General features: G+C 50.0%; 1 protein-coding gene across 2 annotated transcripts in view; it reads right to left on the bottom strand.

Moving 5' to 3' along the window:
• ADCY5 (adenylate cyclase 5) overlaps nucleotides 1–20009 on the bottom strand; it is a 144604-nt gene that overhangs the window by 22535 nt on the left and 102060 nt on the right. For both annotated transcript variants that reach the window (XM_069732603.1, XM_069732604.1), the window contains 2 exons: nucleotides 17180–17338; nucleotides 4039–4180 (listed from right to left, as the gene is read on the bottom strand). In XM_069732603.1, coding sequence (XP_069588704.1) covers nucleotides 4039–4180; nucleotides 17180–17338 — 301 coding nt within the window. The remainder of the gene's footprint in view (nucleotides 1–4038; nucleotides 4181–17179; nucleotides 17339–20009) is intronic.

Here is a 20009-nt window from a genome sequence, read left to right as displayed (position 1 = left end):
CTTTCATTACATCCAGGGAAGAAAATAAATCCAGAAGTTTCCAGAACCAGAAGATTAAGGGAGCGAGGGGCAAATGATCCGGATAACCAATTCATATCGTCACCATGTGGGAACATGGAGGCTGCTCCAAGTAAAAGGTCAGCGGCCCCCAGGGCAGATCGAGGGCCCCCAGGGCAGATCGAGGGCCCAGAACCTGCTCCCATAGAACTGATCAACCTGAGGCTGCCAGAGCATATTGGGAGCAGTAGTCTGCAACACCTGGACCTCTCCGGGCCCCAAACCCGACATTCTCCAATAAATCTAACCTTCATAAGAGACGATCTGCAGCCGCAGGACGACACCTTCACCGCTGCTGCCGACCTGCAAACCTATCAGCCGGGTACAGGTGCTGGGAATAGCGCCCAGGACTGTGCCACAGAGCCGAAGGCATGGAGCGTCCAGCCACTACATGCATCCTCCAGAGCTGCACTCACTATTCTGCTGTTACATAGTGTCTTATCCTCCAGTCACCTCCAGAGCTGCGGTCACTATTCTGCTGTTACATAGTGTCTTATCCGTCAGTCACCTCCAGAGCTGCACTCACTATTCTGCTGTTACCTAGTGTCTTCTCCTCCAGTCACCTCCAGAGCTGCACTCACTATTCTGATGTTACATAGTGTCTTATCCTCCAGTCACCTCCAGAGCTGCGGTCACAGTTCTGCAGGTTTCCATATGCCACCCCTGTCTTGCTGACTGAGCTGTGAATTGTCCTTTTCTCTGCACAGACTATCTGTGCTGCAGCCATTGTAATCGGCCTGGTGAAGCGACATGTTGCGTTCGGCGGGGACACATCCGCATACAACGCATGTCCCTGCGTACACAATGTTAGATATAGGTACGCAAGACGCATGTGGATCTTAAGGAAAGAAGTACACAGGTGGGGGGGGGGGGGGGCAGTATTATCGGGGTGGGCACTATTAGTGGAGGGCAGGCAGTATTATCGGGGTGGGCACTATTAGTGGAGGGCAGGCAGTATTATCGGGGTGGGCACTATTAGTGGAGGGCAGGCAGTATTATCGGGGTGGGCACTATTAGTGGAGGGCAGGCAGTATTATCGGGGTGGGCACTATTAGTGGAGGGCAGGCAGTATTATCGGGGTGGGCACTATTAGTGGAGGGCAGGCAGTATTATCGGGGTGGGCACTATTAGTGGAGGGCAGGCAGTATTATCGGGGTGGGCATTATTAGTGGAGGGGAGGCAGTATTATCGGGGTGGGCACTATTAGTGGAGGGCAGGCAGTATTATCGGGGTGGGCACTATTAGTGGAGGGCAGGCAGTATTATTGGGGTGGGCACTATTAGTGGAGGGCAGGCAGTATTATCGGGGTGGGCACTATTAGTGGAGGGCAGGCAGTATTATCGGGGTGGGCACTATTAGTGGAGGGGAGGCAGTATTATTGGGGTGGGCACTATTAGTGGAGGGCAGGCAGTATTATTGGGGTGGGCATTATTAGTGGAGGGGAGGCAGTATTATTGGGGTGGGCACTATTAGTGGAGGGGAGGCAGTATTATTGGGGTGGGCACTATTAGTGGAGGGCAGGCAGTATTATTGGGGTGGGCATTATTAGTGGAGGGGAGGCAGTATTATTGGGGTGGGCACTATTAGTGGAGGGCAGGCAGTATTATCGGGGTGGGCACTATTAGTGGAGGGGAGGCAGTATTATTGGGGTGGGCACTATTAGTGGAGGGCAGGCAGTATTATTGGGGTGGGCATTATTAGTGGAGGGGAGGCAGTATTATTGGGGTGGGCACTATTAGTGGAGGGCAGGCAGTATTATTGGGGTGGGCACTATTAGTGGAGGGCAGGCAGTATTATCGGGGTGGGCACTATTAGTGGAGGGCAGGCAGTATTATTGGGGTGGGCATTATTAGTGGAGGGGAGGCAGTATTATCGGGGTGGGCACTATTAGTGGAGGGGAGGCAGTATTATCGGGGTGGGCACTATTAGTGGAGGGCAGGCAGTATTATCGGGGTGGGCACTATTAGTGGAGGGCAGGCAGTATTATCGGGGTGGGCACTATTAGTGGAGGGCAGGCAGTATTATCGGGGTGGGCACTATTAGTGGAGGGCAGGCAGTATTATCGGGGTGGGCACTATTAGTGGAGGGGGGGCAGTATTATCGGGGTGGGAACTATTAGTGGAGGGCAGGCAGTATTATCGGGGTGGGCACTATTAGTGGAGGGGAGGCAGTATTATTGGGCTGGGCACTATTAGTGGAGGGCAGGCAGTATTATCGGGGTGGGCACTATTAGTGGAGGGGAGGCAGTATTATCGGGGTGGGCACTATTTGTTGAGGGGAGGCAGTATTATCGGGGTGGGCACTATTAGTGGAGGGCAGGCAGTATTATCGGGGTGGGCACTATTAGTGGAGGGGAGGCAGTATTATCGGGGTGGGAACTATTAGTGGAGGGGAGGCAGTATTATCGGGCTGGGCACTATTAGTGGAGGGGAGGCAGTACTATTGGGGTGGGCACTATTAGTGGAGGGGAGGCAGTATTATCGGGGTGGGCACTATTAGTGGAGGGGAGGCAGTATTATCGGGGTGGGCACTATTAGTGGAGGGGAGGTAGTATTATCGGGGTAGGCACTATTAGTGGAGGGGAGGCAGTATTATCGGGGTGGGCACTATTAGTGGAGGGGAGGCAATATTATTAGGCTGGGCACTATTAGTGGAGGGGAGGCAGTACTATTGGGCTGGGCACAATTAGTGGGGGAGAGGCAGTATTATTGGAGCAGACACTGTTAGTGGGGAGGCAGTATTATTGGGCTGGGCACTATTAGTGGAGGGAAGGCAGTATTATTGGGGTGGACACTTAGTGGGGGGGGGGGGCAGTATTATTGGGACGGGCAGTATTATTGGGACAGGCAGTATTAGTGGAGGGGAGGCAGTATTATCGGGCCGGGTACCATTAGTGGGGGAGAAGGAGCAGTATTATTGGGGTGGACACTGTTAGTGGAGGGGAGGCAGTATTATTGGGGTGGGCACTATTAGTGGGGGTGAGGCAGTATTATTGGGATTGGGGCAGACACTTAGTGGGGGGCAGTATTATTGTATTATTGGGGTGGGCACTACTAGTGGGGGTGAGGCAGTATTATTGGGGTGGACATTTAGTGGGGGCAGTATTATTGGGGTGGGCACTACTAGTGGGGGTGAGGCAGTATTATTGGGGCGGACACTTAGTGGGGGCAGTATTATTGGTGTGGGCACTATTAGTGAAGGGGAGGCAGTATTATTGGGGCGGACACTTAGTGGGGGGCAGTATTATTGGGGTGGGCACTACTAGTGGGGGTACAGCAGTCTAATTTTGGAGTGAACATAAAGAGAGGTGCTATTATTGCACGCAGGGCGGGGGGATTATTACTGTCGGTTCTGAATGGCGGGAGTCTACTCAGGGCCAGAGAAGCATCAGCCTCTATGATTGTCTGGGACAGATGGAGAAATGAATGGCTTCAAACAGAGAAGACATCATCTGTCAGGGGAGTCAGTATCTACCGCTACATTGTCACTGTATGGGAGCAATATCAGATGTGATAGTTATGTTGTCATTTTATGACAGTATTATGTCCTGTATATGGCGGTATTATTAGTCATTTTGACCATGGAATACTAGGTTTTCATCAGTAACAGTATGGAGGTGTATGTGTGTGTGCTGGTGATATGGTCATGGGGTGGCAGTATATCTCTCCATTATATTTTGTTATTACTGGCAATATATATCAAGCTCTGGGGCATCCAAGCTGGTAGGGAAGAGCCCCAGTAGTAAACCGCACAGATCATGAACCAGCAGGGGAGAAGGGACTGGAGCCTGAGAGCTAACTGGAAATCAGCAGAACTTTCAGTGCAGCTTTAGATGCGACTACATTTCCCAATAGGCCTCTTGGACTCCCGAGAATGCCTGGTGGTAATGGCAGCCATATTGGTAGTCACCCAGCGTTCTCAGGTACAGAAATAACTGGTTACACAGACTCATCCCTGGATCCTGTGCCCGCGGCGTCTCACCCTCTTCTGGCTGCAGCGGACGATCAGGAAAGTCTCGATATTGTGCTTCTTCAGATACGGGTTGCGTTCGCCTCCGGTGCCGGGCTCCACCTCGTAATCTCCGTTCAGGTAATTCAGAGTCACCTTCGTGATGTGAATGCGGCTGAAAATACAAGAACGGCGTCATTACCGGACCTCTAGATGACCGGCATCATTACCGGACCTCTAGATGACCAACGTCATTACCGGACCGCTAGATGACCGGCGTCATTACCGGACCGCTAGATGACCGGCGTCATTACCGGACCGCTAGATGACCGGCATCATTACCGGACCGCTAGATGACCGGCATCATTACCGGACCGCTAGATGACCGGCGTCATTACCGGACCGCTAGATGAACGGCATCATTACCGGACCGCTAGATGACCGGCGTCATTACCGGACCGCTAGATGACCGGCATCATTACCGGACCGCTAGATGACCGGCGTCATTACCGGACCGCTAGATGAACGGCGTCATTACCGGACCTCTAGATGACCGGCGTCATTACCGGACCGCTAGATGACCGGCGTCATTACCGGACCGCTAGATGACCGGCGTCATTACCGGACCGCTAGATGACCGGCTTCATTACCGGACCGCTAGATGACCGGCGTCATTACCGGACCGCTAGATGACCGGGGTCATTACCGGACCGCTAGATGACCGGCGTCATTACCGGACCGCTAGATGACCGGCATCATTACCGGACCGCTAGATGAACGGCGTCATTACCGGACCGCTGGATGACCGGCGTCATTTCCGGACCGCTAGATGAACGGCGTCATTACCGGACCGCTAGATGACCGGCGTCATTACCGGACCGCTAGATGACCGGCATCATTACCGGACCGCTAGATGAACGGCGTCATTACCGGACCTCTAGATGACCGGCGTCATTACCGGACCGCTAGATGACCGGCGTCATTACCGGACCTCTAGATGACCGGCGTCATTACCGGACCGCTAGATGACCGGCGTCATTACCGGACCGCTAGATGAACGGTGTCATTACCGGACCGCTAGATGAACGGTGTCATTACCGGACCGCTAGATGACCGGCGTCATTACCGGACAGCTAGATGAACGGTGGCAGAAACATCGATTAGGAGGACTCTAACCAGTCATTAGGTCTAGTCCGGCTCTCATAGCTGAGGGTTTGTTACAATAGCATCTAACCCAGATAAACACAGCAGCATCACACAGATCTCTCCTGCACTGATTACAATGTATCATTAGATGTATCAGGAGTAGAGTTGAGCGACTTTTACTTTTTTAGGATCGAGTCGGGCTTTGCAAAACCCGACTGTCAAAAGTCGGGTCAGGTGAAATCGGCCAATTATTGCGAAAAGTCGGGGGCCGACCGAAACACGAAACCCAATGCAAGTCAATGGGGAATCAAAGTCGGCAGTGAGTGGAGGCCAGGAAAACACCTACAGTGCCCATTTTAATGCCAAAAACATCAATTCTTATTTCTTAAGCTTGTCAATCTTAATTTACTTTCACTGGCACAGGGCCCCTCATAGTACGGCGGTGTGTTTGACGGCAGGTGGCGCCTCCCACTGCCAGAGACACTTCTTGCGTACAATGAGAGGCCCTGTGCCAGTGACGTTGCCAACGAGTATTTCTCCCCCCACCTGATGAAGGAACCTGCACTTTCATCTGCACCTTCCTCTTTGTCCCCGTGTAAGGTGGTATGGTATGCGGGAAGGGGACCTGACTTTCAGCAGGGTCACAATCTTGCAGTGTAGCGTGCACGGGGAATGTTGCGTTATGGGTCAGTGTACCAGCAGACTCATCTATCACTGGCTGGGCAATGGGCAGGATGAGGGGGAAACACAGATATAGGCCCAAAGAATAAAGTTGGCTAAATGCAGTTCAAAATTGGTAACAGGACTAAACAGGCGGCATAGCTAGGTACAGGGGTGGGCTCCTCAGCTGAGTAGCAGACAGTGGTAGTTGGCGCAAAGTATTAACTGGTCTAAATGGAGGCCAGGGCCCCTGTATATTGTAACTATCATCTATCATTTCAACAAATTAGTATTGGCAGTGCCATTGAAGGATTTATCAGCACAGACTACACAGTGGTGGAGCAGGGAGAGGTAAGTATTACAAGTGGTAGAGCACTGTTCGAGCTGGGGGAACACTCTCTAGTGGGCGGTGGTGCTGGCCCAGGGCCCCTCATATTACGACGGTGTGTCTGACGTTGGTTGTGCTCCACCACCGTCAGAGACACTTCATTGTACTATGAGGGACCCTGTGCCAGTGCCGTCGCCCAAGAGTGGGCACACCCACCTGTCCAGGCAAACGACACTCGCACGGGTGCTTGCGCCAGGTGGTGACCACGGCCCTGTGGGGGGAGTCAGCCCATTTAGGGAGGTATAAAAATGGAACTTTCTGAAGAGGAGGCGAAAGAGCTAGAGGCTGAGTCAGCAAGGAAAGCCAAAACTTGTTCTTGCTGCTCCGGCTTTAAAAGCGGTTTTCCTACTCCCAGATAAGGGAGCCTTCGAGGCCTTGTGTAGCCAGACGATGACACTGGCTCAACACCTCCAGCTTTAGGTGCTACTGTGCTTTTGCCACTACCACCAGATGAACCACCACCATCACCACCATCATCAGTACCAGCTTGCAACCACCGCCCACGACCTCTTCCACCAGACTTCCTCATTTTTTGGAAAATCTAACCAAAATAACAACCGTTATACGATACTGTAAAACAAGGTAGAAGGTAACATAGTAACATAGTTAGTAAGGCCGAAAAAAGACATTTGTCCATCCAGTTCAGCCTATATTCCATCATAATAAATACCCAGATCTACGTCCTTCTACAGAACCTAATAATTGTATGATACAATATTGTTCTGCTCCAGGAAGGTGTATATAAATTTGTGGAGAATTTAAATCTCCCTTTTTTTGGGGGGGAGACTGAACCAAAACTCAGGCCCAGTGTATAAAACAACCCAATGTAAGTGGCAGAAAGTGGCTGGAAGATATATGAAAAAATACAAGGACTGTAGTACAATTTCAGTCTCCCTACAATGATCTCAGGACAAGTATGGCAGCAATAAAAAGGACTGCTGCACACAAAAGAGTGGACAAATAAACAAGAGAACTGTGCAGAAAGGAGCAACAGGATTTTTGCTTTTAAAAAAGCAGTTGGTTTGCACAGCGGCGTACAAACAGCAATGCAGCTATCAGGGAGCCTTATAACGCAGCCTAATAAGCTACAGAGCTGATACACAAAAATATAAACTCCACTGTCCGTGCAAAATAATGGTGGTGTTGGACAGTGGAAATCGCTACAGCACAAGCAGTTTCGGGGTTAATCTTCCCTCCCTAACTATGTCCCTTCTTCTGACGAAGCGGCAGCAACCTCTCCCTAAGCTCAGATCAGCAGCAGTAAGATGGCGGTCGGCGGGAACGCCCCTTTATAGCCCCTGTGACGCCGCAGACAGCAAGCCAATCACTGCAATGCTCTTCTCTAAGATGGTGGGGACCGAGACCTATGTCATCACGCTGCCCACACTCTGCGTCCACCTTCATTGGCTGAGAAATGGCGCTGAAAGCGTCATATGAAACGCGACATTTTCGCGCAGATCGCCGACCTCATGGCCGATCCCACACTAGGATCAGGTCGGGATTCATGAAACCAGACTTTGCCGAAAGTCGGCGATTTTAGAATTTGTCCGATCCGTTTCGCTCAAACCTAATCAGGAGTACTGGGTGCAACTGAAGCAGATCCTCAGCCGTGTGAGCACGACCTGATCAGGGCAAGAATGTTTTAACTGACAGCAGAGACCTTCAAATGAGGAGGAACTTTTCGTACTGGTGAGTTCTTCTTACAGGGACGCCGGCCCTTCCAATCATTGTCCCATTATCTTCTCCATAAAATCTGCACATTAATTAGCACAATTATTCCGGGCGTCTCAACATTACCATCAGATCAGCTCGAAAACGTCAGCAATCAGTTTTTGATTGAAATATTATGTTTCAGGCAATTAATATGTTAATATTAATACGAAGGAATATTGGAACCTGGCGCCAATATTCATGGGCTGTGACCTGCACTGCAAGAGAAAACAGAACCTGGCGCCAATATTCATGGGCTGTGACCTGCGCTGTAAGAGAAAACGGAACCTGGAGCCAATATTCATGGGCTGTGACCTGCGCTGTAAGAGAAAACGGAACCTGGCGCCAATATTCATGGACTGTGACCTGCGCTGTAAGAGAAAACGGAACCTGGCGCCAATATTCATGGGCTGTGACCTGCGCTGCAAGAGAAAACTGAACCTGGCGCCAATATTCATGGGCTGTGACCTGCGCTGCAAGAGAAAACTGAACCTGGCGCCAATATTCATGGGCTGTGACCTGTGCTGCAAGAGAAAACTGAACCTGGCGCCAATACTCATGGGCTGTGACCTGCGCTGTAAGAGAAAACGGAACCTGACGCCAATATTCATGGCCTGTGACCTGCGCTGCAAGAGAAAACGGAACCTGGAGCCAATACTCATGGGCTGTGACCTGCGCTGCAAGAGAAAACGGAACCTGGCGCCAATATTCATGGGCTGTGACCTGCGCTGTAAGAGAAAACAGAACCTGGCGCCAATATTCATGGGCTGTGACCTGCGCTGTAAGAGAAAACAGAACCTGGAGCCAATACTCATGGGCTGTGACCTGCGCTGTAAGAGAAAACGGAACCTGGAGCCAATACTCATGGGCTGTGACCTGCGCTGTAAGAGAAAACAGAACCTGGCGCCAATATTCATGGGCTGTGACCTGCGCTGTAAGAGAAAACGGAACCTGGAGCCAATATTCATGGGCTGTGACCTGCGCTGTAAGAGAAAACAGAACCTGGCGCCAATATTCATGGACTGTGACCTGCGCTGTAAGAGAAAACAGAACCTGGCGCCAATATTCATGGGCTGTGACCTGCGCTGTAAGAGAAAACGGAACCTGGAGCCAATATTCATGGGCTGTGACCTGCGCTGTAAGAGAAAACAGAACCTGGCGCCAATATTCATGGACTGTGACCTGCGCTGTAAGAGAAAACGGAACCTGGCGCCAATATTCATGGGCTGTGACCTGCGCTGCAAGAGAAAACTGAACCTGGCGCCAATATTCATGGGCTGTGACCTGCGCTGCAAGAGAAAACTGAACCTGGCGCCAATATTCATGGGCTGTGACCTGTGCTGCAAGAGAAAACTGAACCTGGCGCCAATACTCATGGGCTGTGACCTGCGCTGTAAGAGAAAACGGAACCTGACGCCAATATTCATGGCCTGTGACCTGCGCTGCAAGAGAAAACGGAACCTGGAGCCAATACTCATGGGCTGTGACCTGCGCTGCAAGAGAAAACGGAACCTGGCGCCAATATTCATGGGCTGTGACCTGCGCTGTAAGAGAAAACAGAACCTGGCGCCAATACTCATGGGCTGTGACCTGCGCTGTAAGAGAAAACGGAACCTGGAGCCAATACTCATGGGCTGTGACCTGCGCTGTAAGAGAAAACAGAACCTGGCGCCAATACTCATGGGCTGTGACCTGCGCTGTAAGAGAAAACAGAACCTGGCGCCAATATTCATGGGCTGTGACCTGCACTGTAAGAGAAAACGGAACCTGACGCCAATATTCATGGGCTGTGACCTGCGCTGTAAGAGAAAACGGAACCTGGGGCCAATATTCATGGGCTGTGACCTGCGCTGTAAGAGAAAACAGAACCTGGCGCCAATACTCATGGGCTGTGACCTGTGCTGTAAGAGAAAACAGAACCTGACGCCAATATTCATGGACTGTGACCTGCGCTGTAAGAGAAAACGGAACCTGGCGCCAATATTCATGGGCTGTGACCTGCGCTGTAAGAGAAAACTGAACCTGGCGCCAATACTCATGGGCTGTGATCTGCGCTGTAAGAGAAAACAGAACCTGGCGCCAATACTCATGGGCTGTGATCTGCGCTGTAAGAGAAAACAGAACCTGGCGCCAATACTCATGGGCTGTGACCTGCGCTGTAAGAGAAAACAGAACCTGGTTCCAATATTCATGGGCTGTGACCTGCGCTGCGAGAGAAAACAGAACCTGGCGCCAATACTCATGGGCTGTGACCTGCGCTGTAAGAGAAAACAGAATCTGGTTCCAATATTCATGGGCTGTGACCTGCGCTGCGAGAGAAAAGAGAACCTGGCGCCAATACTCATGGGCTGTGACCTGCGCTGTAAGAGAAAACGGAACCTGGCGCCAATACTCATGGGCTGTGACCTGCGCTGCAAGAGAAAACAGAACCTGGCGCCAATATTCATGGGCTGTGACCTGCGCTGTAAGAGAAAACGGAACCTGACGCCAATACTCATGGGCTGTGACCTGCGCTGTAAGAGAAAACAGAATCTGGTTCCAATATTCATGGGCTGTGACCTGCGCTGCGAGAGAAAACAGAACCTGGCGCCAATATTCATGGACTGTGACCTGCGCTGTAAGAGAAAACAGAACCTGGCGCCAATACTCATGGGCTGTGATCTGCGCTGTAAGAGAAAACAGAACCTGGCGCCAATATTCATGGGCTGTGACATGCGCTGCAAGAGAAAACAGAACCTGGGGCCAATATTCATGGGCTGTGACCTGCGCTGTAAGAGAAAACGGAACCTGGCGCCAATATTCATGGGCTGTGACCTGCGCTGTAAGAGAAAACAGAACCTGGCGCCAATACTCACGGGCTGTGACCTGCGCTGTAAGAGAAAACAGAACCTGGCGCCAATATTCATGGACTGTGACCTGCGCTGTAAGAGAAAACGGAACCTGGCGCCAATATTCATGGGCTGTGACCTGCGCTGTAAGAGAAAACAGAACCTGGCGCCAATATTCATGGGCTGTGACCTGCGCTGTAAGAGAAAACAGAACCTGGCGCCAATACTCATGGGCTGTGACCTGCGCTGTAAGAGAAAACTGAACCTGGCGCCGATACTCATGGGCTGTGACATGCGCTGCAAGAGAAAACAGAACCTGGCGCCAATATTCATGGGCTGTGACCTGCGCTGTAAGAGAAAACAGAACCTGGCGCCAATACTCACGGGCTGTGACCTGCGCTGTAAGAGAAAACAGAACCTGGCGCCAATATTCATGGACTGTGACCTGCGCTGTAAGAGAAAACGGAACCTGGCGCCAATATTCATGGGCTGTGACCTGCGCTGTAAGAGAAAACAGAACCTGGCGCCAATATTCATGGGCTGTGACCTGCGCTGTAAGAGAAAACAGAACCTGGCGCCAATACTCATGGGCTGTGACCTGCGCTGTAAGAGAAAACTGAACCTGGCGCCAATATTCATGGGCTGTGATCTGCGCTGTAAGAGAAAACAGAACCTGGCGCCAATACTCATGGGCTGTGATCTGCGCTGTAAGAGAAAACAGAACCTGGCGCCAATACTCATGGGCTGTGACCTGCGCTGTAAGAGAAAACTGAACCTGGCGCCAATATTCATGGGCTGTGACATGCGCTGCAAGAGAAAACAGAACCTGGGGCCAATATTCATGGGCTGTGACCTGCGCTGTAAGAGAAAACGGAACCTGGAGCCAATATTCATGGGCTGTGACCTGCGCTGTAAGAGAAAACGGAACCTGACGCCAATATTCATGGGCTGTGACCTGCGCTGTAAGAGAAAACGGAACCTGGCGCCAATATTCATGGGCTGTGACCTGCGCTGTAAGAGAAAACAGAACCTGGCGCCAATACTCATGGGCTGTGACCTGCGCTGTAAGAGAAAACAGAACCTGGCGCCAATATTCATGGACTGTGACCTGCGCTGTAAGAGAAAACGGAACCTGGCGCCAATATTCATGGGCTGTGACCTGCGCTGTAAGAGAAAACAGAACCTGGCGCCAATATTCATGGGCTGTGACCTGCGCTGTAAGAGAAAACAGAACCTGGCGCCAATATTCATGGGCTGTGACCTGCGCTGTAAGAGAAAACTGAACCTGGCGCCAATACTCATGGGCTGTGATCTGCGCTGTAAGAGAAAACAGAACCTGGCGCCAATACTCATGGGCTGTGATCTGCGCTGTAAGAGAAAACAGAACCTGGCGCCAATACTCATGGGCTGTGACCTGCGCTGCGAGAGAAAACAGAACCTGGCGCCAATACTCATGGGCTGTGACCTGCGCTGTAAGAGAAAACGGAACCTGGCGCCAATACTCATGGGCTGTGACCTGCGCTGCAAGAGAAAACAGAACCTGGCGCCAATATTCATGGGCTGTGACCTGCGCTGTAAGAGAAAACGGAACCTGACGCCAATATTCATGGGCTGTGACATGCGCTGCAAGAGAAAACGGAACCTGGGGCCAATATTCATGGGCTGTGACCTGCGCTGTAAGAGAAAACGGAACCTGGAGCCAATATTCATGGGCTGTGACCTGCGCTGTAAGAGAAAACAGAACCTGGCACCAATATTCATGGGCTGTGACCTGCGCTACAAGAGAAAACAGAACCTGACGCCAATATTCATGGGCTGTGACCTGCGCTGTAAGAGAAAACGGAACCTGACGCCAATATTCATGGGCTGTGACCTGCGCTGTAAGAGAAAACGGAACCTGGGGCCAATATTCATGGGCTGTGACCTGCGCTGTAAGAGAAAACAGAACCTGGCACCAATATTCATGGGCTGTGACCTGCGCTGTAAGAGAAAACAGAACCTGACGCCAATATTCATGGGCTGTGACCTGCGCTGCGAGAGAAAACAGAACCTGGCGCCAATATTCATGGGCTGTGACCTGCGCTGCCCTTTTATGCCGCCTGTCACCTCCTATTAATTAGATGGCAGCAGAACGAACACTCACATCAATAATGAATGGCAGTGACAAGCACAGCAAGGGTTAAATAGGGTCATCGCTCTGCCACAGGTAAAATGTCTTGTGCTGTCACCCAGAGAAATGTGCCAAAACACCGATCATGTGACAAGATCGCCAATAATCTCATAACGATGAGAAGTATTAAACCGTGAAATAGGAGATTAGATTGTGAGCTCCGGGGTCAGGGATGATGGGAGTAGTGATACATTGTGTGATAGGAGATTAGATTGTGAGCTCTGGGGTCAGGGATGATGGGAGTAGTGATACACTGTGTGATAGGAGATTAGATTGTGAGCTCTGGGGTCAGGGATGATGGGAGTAGTGATACACTGTGTGATAGGAGATTAGATTGTGAGCTCTGGGGTCAGGGATGATGGGAGTAGTGATACATTGTGTGATAGATTAGATTGTGAGCTCTGGGGTCAGGGATGATGGGAGTAGTGATACATTGTGTGATAGGAGATTAGATTGTGAGCTCCGGGGGTGGGGATGATGGGAGTAGTGATACATTGTGTGATAGGAGATTAGATTGTGAGCTCCGGGGTCGGGGATGATGGGAGTAGTGATACATTGTGTGATAGGAGATTAGATTGTGAGCTCCGGGGTCAGGGATGATGGGAGTAGTGATACATTGTGTGATAGGAGATTAGATTGTGAGCTCCGTGGTCAGGGATGATGGGAGTAGTGATACACTGTGTGATAGGAGATTAGATTGTGAGCTCCGGGGTCAGGGATGATGGGAGTAGTGATACATTGTGTGATAGGAGATTAGATTGTGAGCTCCGGGGTCGGGGATGATGGGAGTAGTGATACATTGTGTGATAGGAGATTAGATTGTGAGCTCTGGGGTCGGGGATGATGGGAGTAGTGATACATTGTGTGATAGGAGATTAGATTGTGAGCTCCGGGGTCAGGGATGATGGGAGTAGTGATACATTGTGTGATAGGAGATTAGATTGTGAGCTCTGGGGTCAGGGATGATGGGAGTAGTGATACACTGTGTGATAGGAGATTAGATTGTGAGCTCTGGGGTCGGGGATGATGGGAGTAGTGATACACTGTGTGATAGGAGATTAGATTGTGAGCTCTGGGGTCAGGGATGATGGGAGTAGTGATACATTGTGTGATAGGAGATTAGATTGTGAGCTCCGGGGTCGGGGATGATGGGAGTAGTGATACACTGTGTGATAGATTAGATTGTGAGCTCTGGGGTCGGGGATGATGGGAGTAGTGATACATTGTGTGATAGGAGATTAGATTGTGAGCTCTGGGGTCAGGGATGATGGGAGTAGTGATACATTGTGTGATAGGAGATTAGATTGTGAGCTCTGGGGTCAGGGATGATGGGAGTAGTGATACACTGTGTGATAGGAGATTAGATTGTGAGCTCTGGGGTCGGGGATGATGGGAGTAGTGATACACTGTGTGATAGGAGATTAGATTGTGAGCTCTGGGGTCAGGGATGATGGGAGTAGTGATACATTGTGTGATAGGAGATTAGATTGTGAGCTCCGGGGTCGGGGATGATGGGAGTAGTGATACACTGTGTGATAGATTAGATTGTGAGCTCTGGGGTCGGGGATGATGGGAGTAGTGATACATTGTGTGATAGGAGATTAGATTGTGAGCTCTGGGGTCAGGGATGATGGGAGTAGTGATACATTGTGTGATAGGTGATTAGATTGTGAGCTCTGGGGTCAGGGATGATGGGAGTAGTGATACATTGTGTGATAGGAGATTAGATTGTGAGCTCTGGGGTCAGGGATGATGGGAGTAGTGATACACTGTGTGATAGGAGATTAGATTGTGAGCTCTGGGGTCAGGGATGATGGGAGTAGTGATACATTGTGTGATAGGAGATTAGATTGTGAGCTCCGGGGTCGGGGATGATGGGAGTAGTGATACATTGTGTGATAGGAGATTAGATTGTGAGCTCTGGGGTCAGGGATGATGGGAGTAGTGATACACTGTGTGATAGGAGATTAGATTGTGAGCTCTGGGGTCAGGGATGATGGGAGTAGTGATACATTGTGTGATAGGAGATTAGATTGTGAGCTCCGGGGTCGGGGATGATGGGAGTAGTGATACATTGTGTGATAGGAGATTAGATTGTGAGCTCCGGGGTCAGGGATGATGGGAGTAGTGATACATTGTGTGATAGGAGATTAGATTGTGAGCTCCGGGGTCAGGGATGATGGGAGTAGTGATACATTGTGTGATAGGAGATTAGATTGTGAGCTCTGGGGTCGGGGATGATGGGAGTAGTGATACATTGTGTGATAGGAGATTAGATTGTGAGCTCTGGGGTCGGGGATGATGGGAGTAGTGATACATTGTGTGATAGGAGATTAGATTGTGAGCTCTGGGGTCGGGGATGATGGGAGTAGTGATACATTGTGTGATAGGAGATTAGATTGTGAGCTCCGGGGTCAGGGATGATGGGAGTAGTGATACATTGTGTGATAGGAGATTAGATTGTGAGCTCTGGGGTCAGGGATGATGGGAGTAGTGATACACTGTGTGATAGGAGATTAGATTGTGAGCTCTGGGGTCGGGGATGATGGGAGTAGTGATACACTGTGTGATAGGAGATTAGATTGTGAGCTCTGGGGTCAGGGATGATGGGAGTAGTGATACATTGTGTGATAGGAGATTAGATTGTGAGCTCCGGGGTCGGGGATGATGGGAGTAGTGATACACTGTGTGATAGATTAGATTGTGAGCTCTGGGGTCGGGGATGATGGGAGTAGTGATACATTGTGTGATAGGAGATTAGATTGTGAGCTCTGGGGTCAGGGATGATGGGAGTAGTGATACATTGTGTGATAGGAGATTAGATTGTGAGCTCCGGGGTCAGGGATGATGGGAGTAGTGATACATTGTGTGATAGGAGATTAGATTGTGAGCTCCGGGGTCGGGGATGATGGGAGTAGTGATACACTGTGTGATAGGAGATTAGATTGTGAGCTCTGGGGTCAGGGATGATGGGAGTAGTGATACACTGTGTGATAGGAGATTAGATTGTGAGCTCTGGGGTCGGGGATGATGGGAGTAGTGATACACTGTGTGATAGGAGATTAGATTGTGAGCTCCGGGGTCAGGAATGATGGGAGTAGTGATACATTGTGTGATAGGAGATTAGATTGTGAGCTCTGGGGTCAGGGATGATGGGAGTAGTGATACATTGTGTGATAGGAGATTAGATTGTGAGCTCCGGGGTCGGGGATGATGGGAGTAGTGATACACTGTGTGATAGATTAGATTGTGAGCTCTGGGGTCGGGGATGATGGGAGTAGTGATACATTGTGTGATAGGAGATTAGATTGTGAGCTCTGGGGTCAGGGATGATGGGAGTAGTGATACATTGTGTGATAGGTGATTAGATTGTGAGTCAGGGATGATGGGAGTAGTGATACATTGTGTGATAGGAGATTAGATTGTGAGCTCCGGGGTCGGGGATGATGGGAGTAGTGATACATTGTGTGATAGGAGATTAGATTGTGAGCTCCGGGGTCGGGGATGATGGGAGTAGTGATACATTGTGTGATAGGAGATTAGATTGTGAGCTCCGGGGTCGGGGATGATGGGAGTAGTGATACATTGTGTGATAGGAGATTAGATTGTGAGCTCCGGGGTCGGGGATGATGGGAGTAGTGATACACTGTGTGATAGGAGATTAGATTGTGAGCTCCGGGGTCAGGAATGATGGGAGTAGTGATACATTGTGTGATAGGAGATTAGATTGTGAGCTCCGGGGTCAGGGATGATGGGAGTAGTGATACATTGTGTGATAGGAGATTAGATTGTGAGCTCCGGGGTCGGGGATGATGGGAGTAGTGATACACTGTGTGATAGGAGATTAGATTGTGAGCTCCGGGGTCAGGGATGATGGGAGTAGTGATACACTGTGTGATAGGAGATTAGATTGTGAGCTCCGGGGTCAGGAATGATGGGAGTAGTGATACATTGTGTGATAGGAGATTAGATTGTGAGCTCCGGGGTCAGGGATGATGGGAGTAGTGATACATTGTGTGATAGGAGATTAGATTGTGAGCTCCGGGGTCGGGGATGATGGGAGTAGTGATACACTGTGTGATAGGAGATTAGATTGTGAGCTCCGGGGTCAGGAATGATGGGAGTAGTGATACATTGTGTGATAGGAGATTAGATTGTGAGCTCCGGGGTCAGGAATGATGGGAGTAGTGATACATTGTGTGATAGGAGATTAGATTGTGAGCTCCGGGGTCAGGGATGATGGGAGCGATACATTTTTTACTCTGCACTTACCCAGCTTTGCCTCCTGCTTCCATGTGGTTGGCCAGGGTGACATCATTTGACCACACATCAAACTGCCATTTCCGCAGCCCCAGGACCCCGCAGTGCACCCGTCCACTGTGGATTCCCACTCTCATGTTCACGTTGACGCCGGTCACCTCTCTTACCAGCCTGCGGGGGAGGAAGAAAGTCATTGGACAGATGGAGGGAGGTCAGAACTTGTGGGGCGGAGAATGGGGAAGTCCGTGTACTTCCTATAAACACCGGTTGTGATGATCATGTATAATATGATTTTTAGTTTTCCCTGTTAGCACACATACTGTGGGCTCTGACCCCCCCCCCTTCTCTCTGTGTTTCTGCTGGCAGAGATGTGTGTGTATGTGGATCCCAAATCCATCATGGCCCCCCACAAGAATTTTTATTGCGCTTGTAGCTGCACAAATCTCCCTCCAGCTGAAACTGGTCTGATATCCCTCTCAAGACATGAGGTTCTTTGTTTTATTATAATAAGATATTGGGCCACCGATTTGGGCTAGAAAAATAATATGTATATATTGCTAACTTCCATCGGAAGTGCCAGCCACTGTAACCACTAGCAGCTAAACACAACGAGTAAAAAGTATGGATTTCTCAGGAACCGTGTGGAACAACTAGGACGAATTTGGTATCAATAGAGAGCTAATTTTAATACAAGATGGATGAGGTGTGTGTTATGACTCTGCCAGATTCTCGAGAAGAGATATGAGAGTTATAAGAATTGTTGGAAAAAACTGTACAGCTGAGGAGAGGGGAGGGTGATGATAACTCAACCCCTTTAGTGATGTCACAAGGCTGCAGTTATAAGTTTCTGCACTTCACCCAGCATGGATTCTCGCCTGGGATCTCACTATAGAAAGACTCTCTCATGAATTGGGATATTTGGCTCCGACTACCAGCATGGTTTTGCCTGAGATTATCTGTGCACATGTGAGTTTTATCTTTCTTCTTTAATCCATGTTATTTTATAATTGCTTTGTACATACATACTTTGTCTCATATTGTAACATCTTTACATACCTTTTTATAAACACTGCCTGATCTTTATGGAGTAAAATATTTAAAATACTAGCTTCGTTCTCCTGCTCTAAAACGTACCCCAAGTCTTCTGAAGTGAATTACGCTACTGTTTTGGATTAGCTTTGGACCCGTTAATCGAAGCTGGTGGCGGCATACCTTGTCCTGTGTTTTTGGGAGTCATAAATAGTGACGGCGGCGTTGATAATTATTGTTCCCGCCTGAGTGGGAGTCGTTATATCGCCCTGCAGCGTGCCCAATAGCAAGTACATAACAGGCAGCCTTTCTGGTGACTAATTACCCTAGGTGCAGTACCTAATCTGACCTGAGGGTAAGGGGGGCGCCAGAGAGCTGCAAGTTTTCAAGCGGAACTGTAAAGCAGGATATACATAAATCCCTGCAGTTCGTGTTATATTGCAGAGCAGCGGGATACCTAGAATAAGCCCCTGCGGTAAACTAAGAGGTCAATAGCCTTGTCTGTGTTTTCATCACATTGGAGCAGTGGAGGGATAACTAAGATAAGCCCCCTGCAACTGTGATAGCCATGGGCTGGCCAAAGGTCACCCCGATCATGACGTACTGTTGACAGTCACGGTGTGAATCATGACACCGGTCATACAATGTGAAGGAGCTGCATCATGGGGAGTGTGCACCCCCTAAAATAAAGGAGTACCTGGGAAATCCAGACCTGCGATGCTCCTCTGCAGCTATTGATGTACCTATCAGTATGTTCGCCTCTCCAGCTCTCCCACAGCCCAGAATAGCAAATCTGTATGTGATGATTGATTCCTCACTCACTTGTCAGGCACCTGGGAAAGCTGAGTGATGCCTCACGTGGAGATGTAATGGCAACTGATACCACAGTACGACTGAGCAAAGCGTGAGGTCTGTACTTGCTGCAGATTTGGTAGTGTGCTGGGTCATTGGGTGATGGCTGCCATGTGCTTTAATCTTCGGGGTGTCCACTATTTAACGTCTGAGTGACTAAAGCTCTTAGGCCAGATAGGACAGGGTTAATGTCTACCACTGCAGGTCTTGAGTAGATGCACCTGGCGAGCTTTGACCAAGAACCAGGTGATGGGTTCACTATGGAGTCAGTCTGCTGGAAGCTGAGCAGAGTGGAGTGTGTTTGAGCTGGTGAGTGTCCAGCCAAAACGTGAGCTGCATCTGCGAGAGACAAGCCAGGGTCTGTCTCTGAATGGAGACTGCACGTATCAGCTAGGAAAGCGGAGCAGTCTGTGTGTTGGAGCTGCAGAGTGACGTACGGAAGCTGTAGCCTGTTCAGTGTGAGCTGTACATCAGAGGTGTCAAACTGCAATCCTCAAGGGCTGCAAACAGGTCATGTTTTCAGGATTTCCTTGTACTGCACAGGTGATAATTTAATCATCTACACACATAATGATTACAGCACCTTGTGCAAAGCTAAGGAAATCTTGAAAACACGCATGGTTTGCGGCCCTCGAGGAATGCAGTTTGACACCCCTGCTGTACATGGAGTTGAACACTCCTGTTAGACGCTGGAGCTCGGGCTGAAGGCGATACCGAGACTGGCGAGACTGTACTTCTCCTGTATACCAGGATAGGGGGCCATGTATACCAGGATCGGGGGTCATGTATACCAGGATGCTGGAATGGGGCCATGTATACCAGGATGGTGGAATGGGGCCATGTATACCAGGATGGTGGAATGGGGCCATGTATACCAGGATAAAAGGCCATGTATACCAGGATCGGGGGTCATGTATACCAGGATGCAGGAATGGGGCCATGTATACCAGGGTGGTGGAAT

This window comes from Ranitomeya imitator, chromosome 7 (assembly GCF_032444005.1).
Source record: "Ranitomeya imitator isolate aRanImi1 chromosome 7, aRanImi1.pri, whole genome shotgun sequence".
In the NCBI taxonomy this organism is placed as follows: domain Eukaryota; kingdom Metazoa; phylum Chordata; class Amphibia; order Anura; family Dendrobatidae; genus Ranitomeya; species Ranitomeya imitator.
The sequence above is the reverse complement of the archived record's forward strand: the minus strand, read 5'-3'. Positions and strand labels throughout refer to the sequence as shown.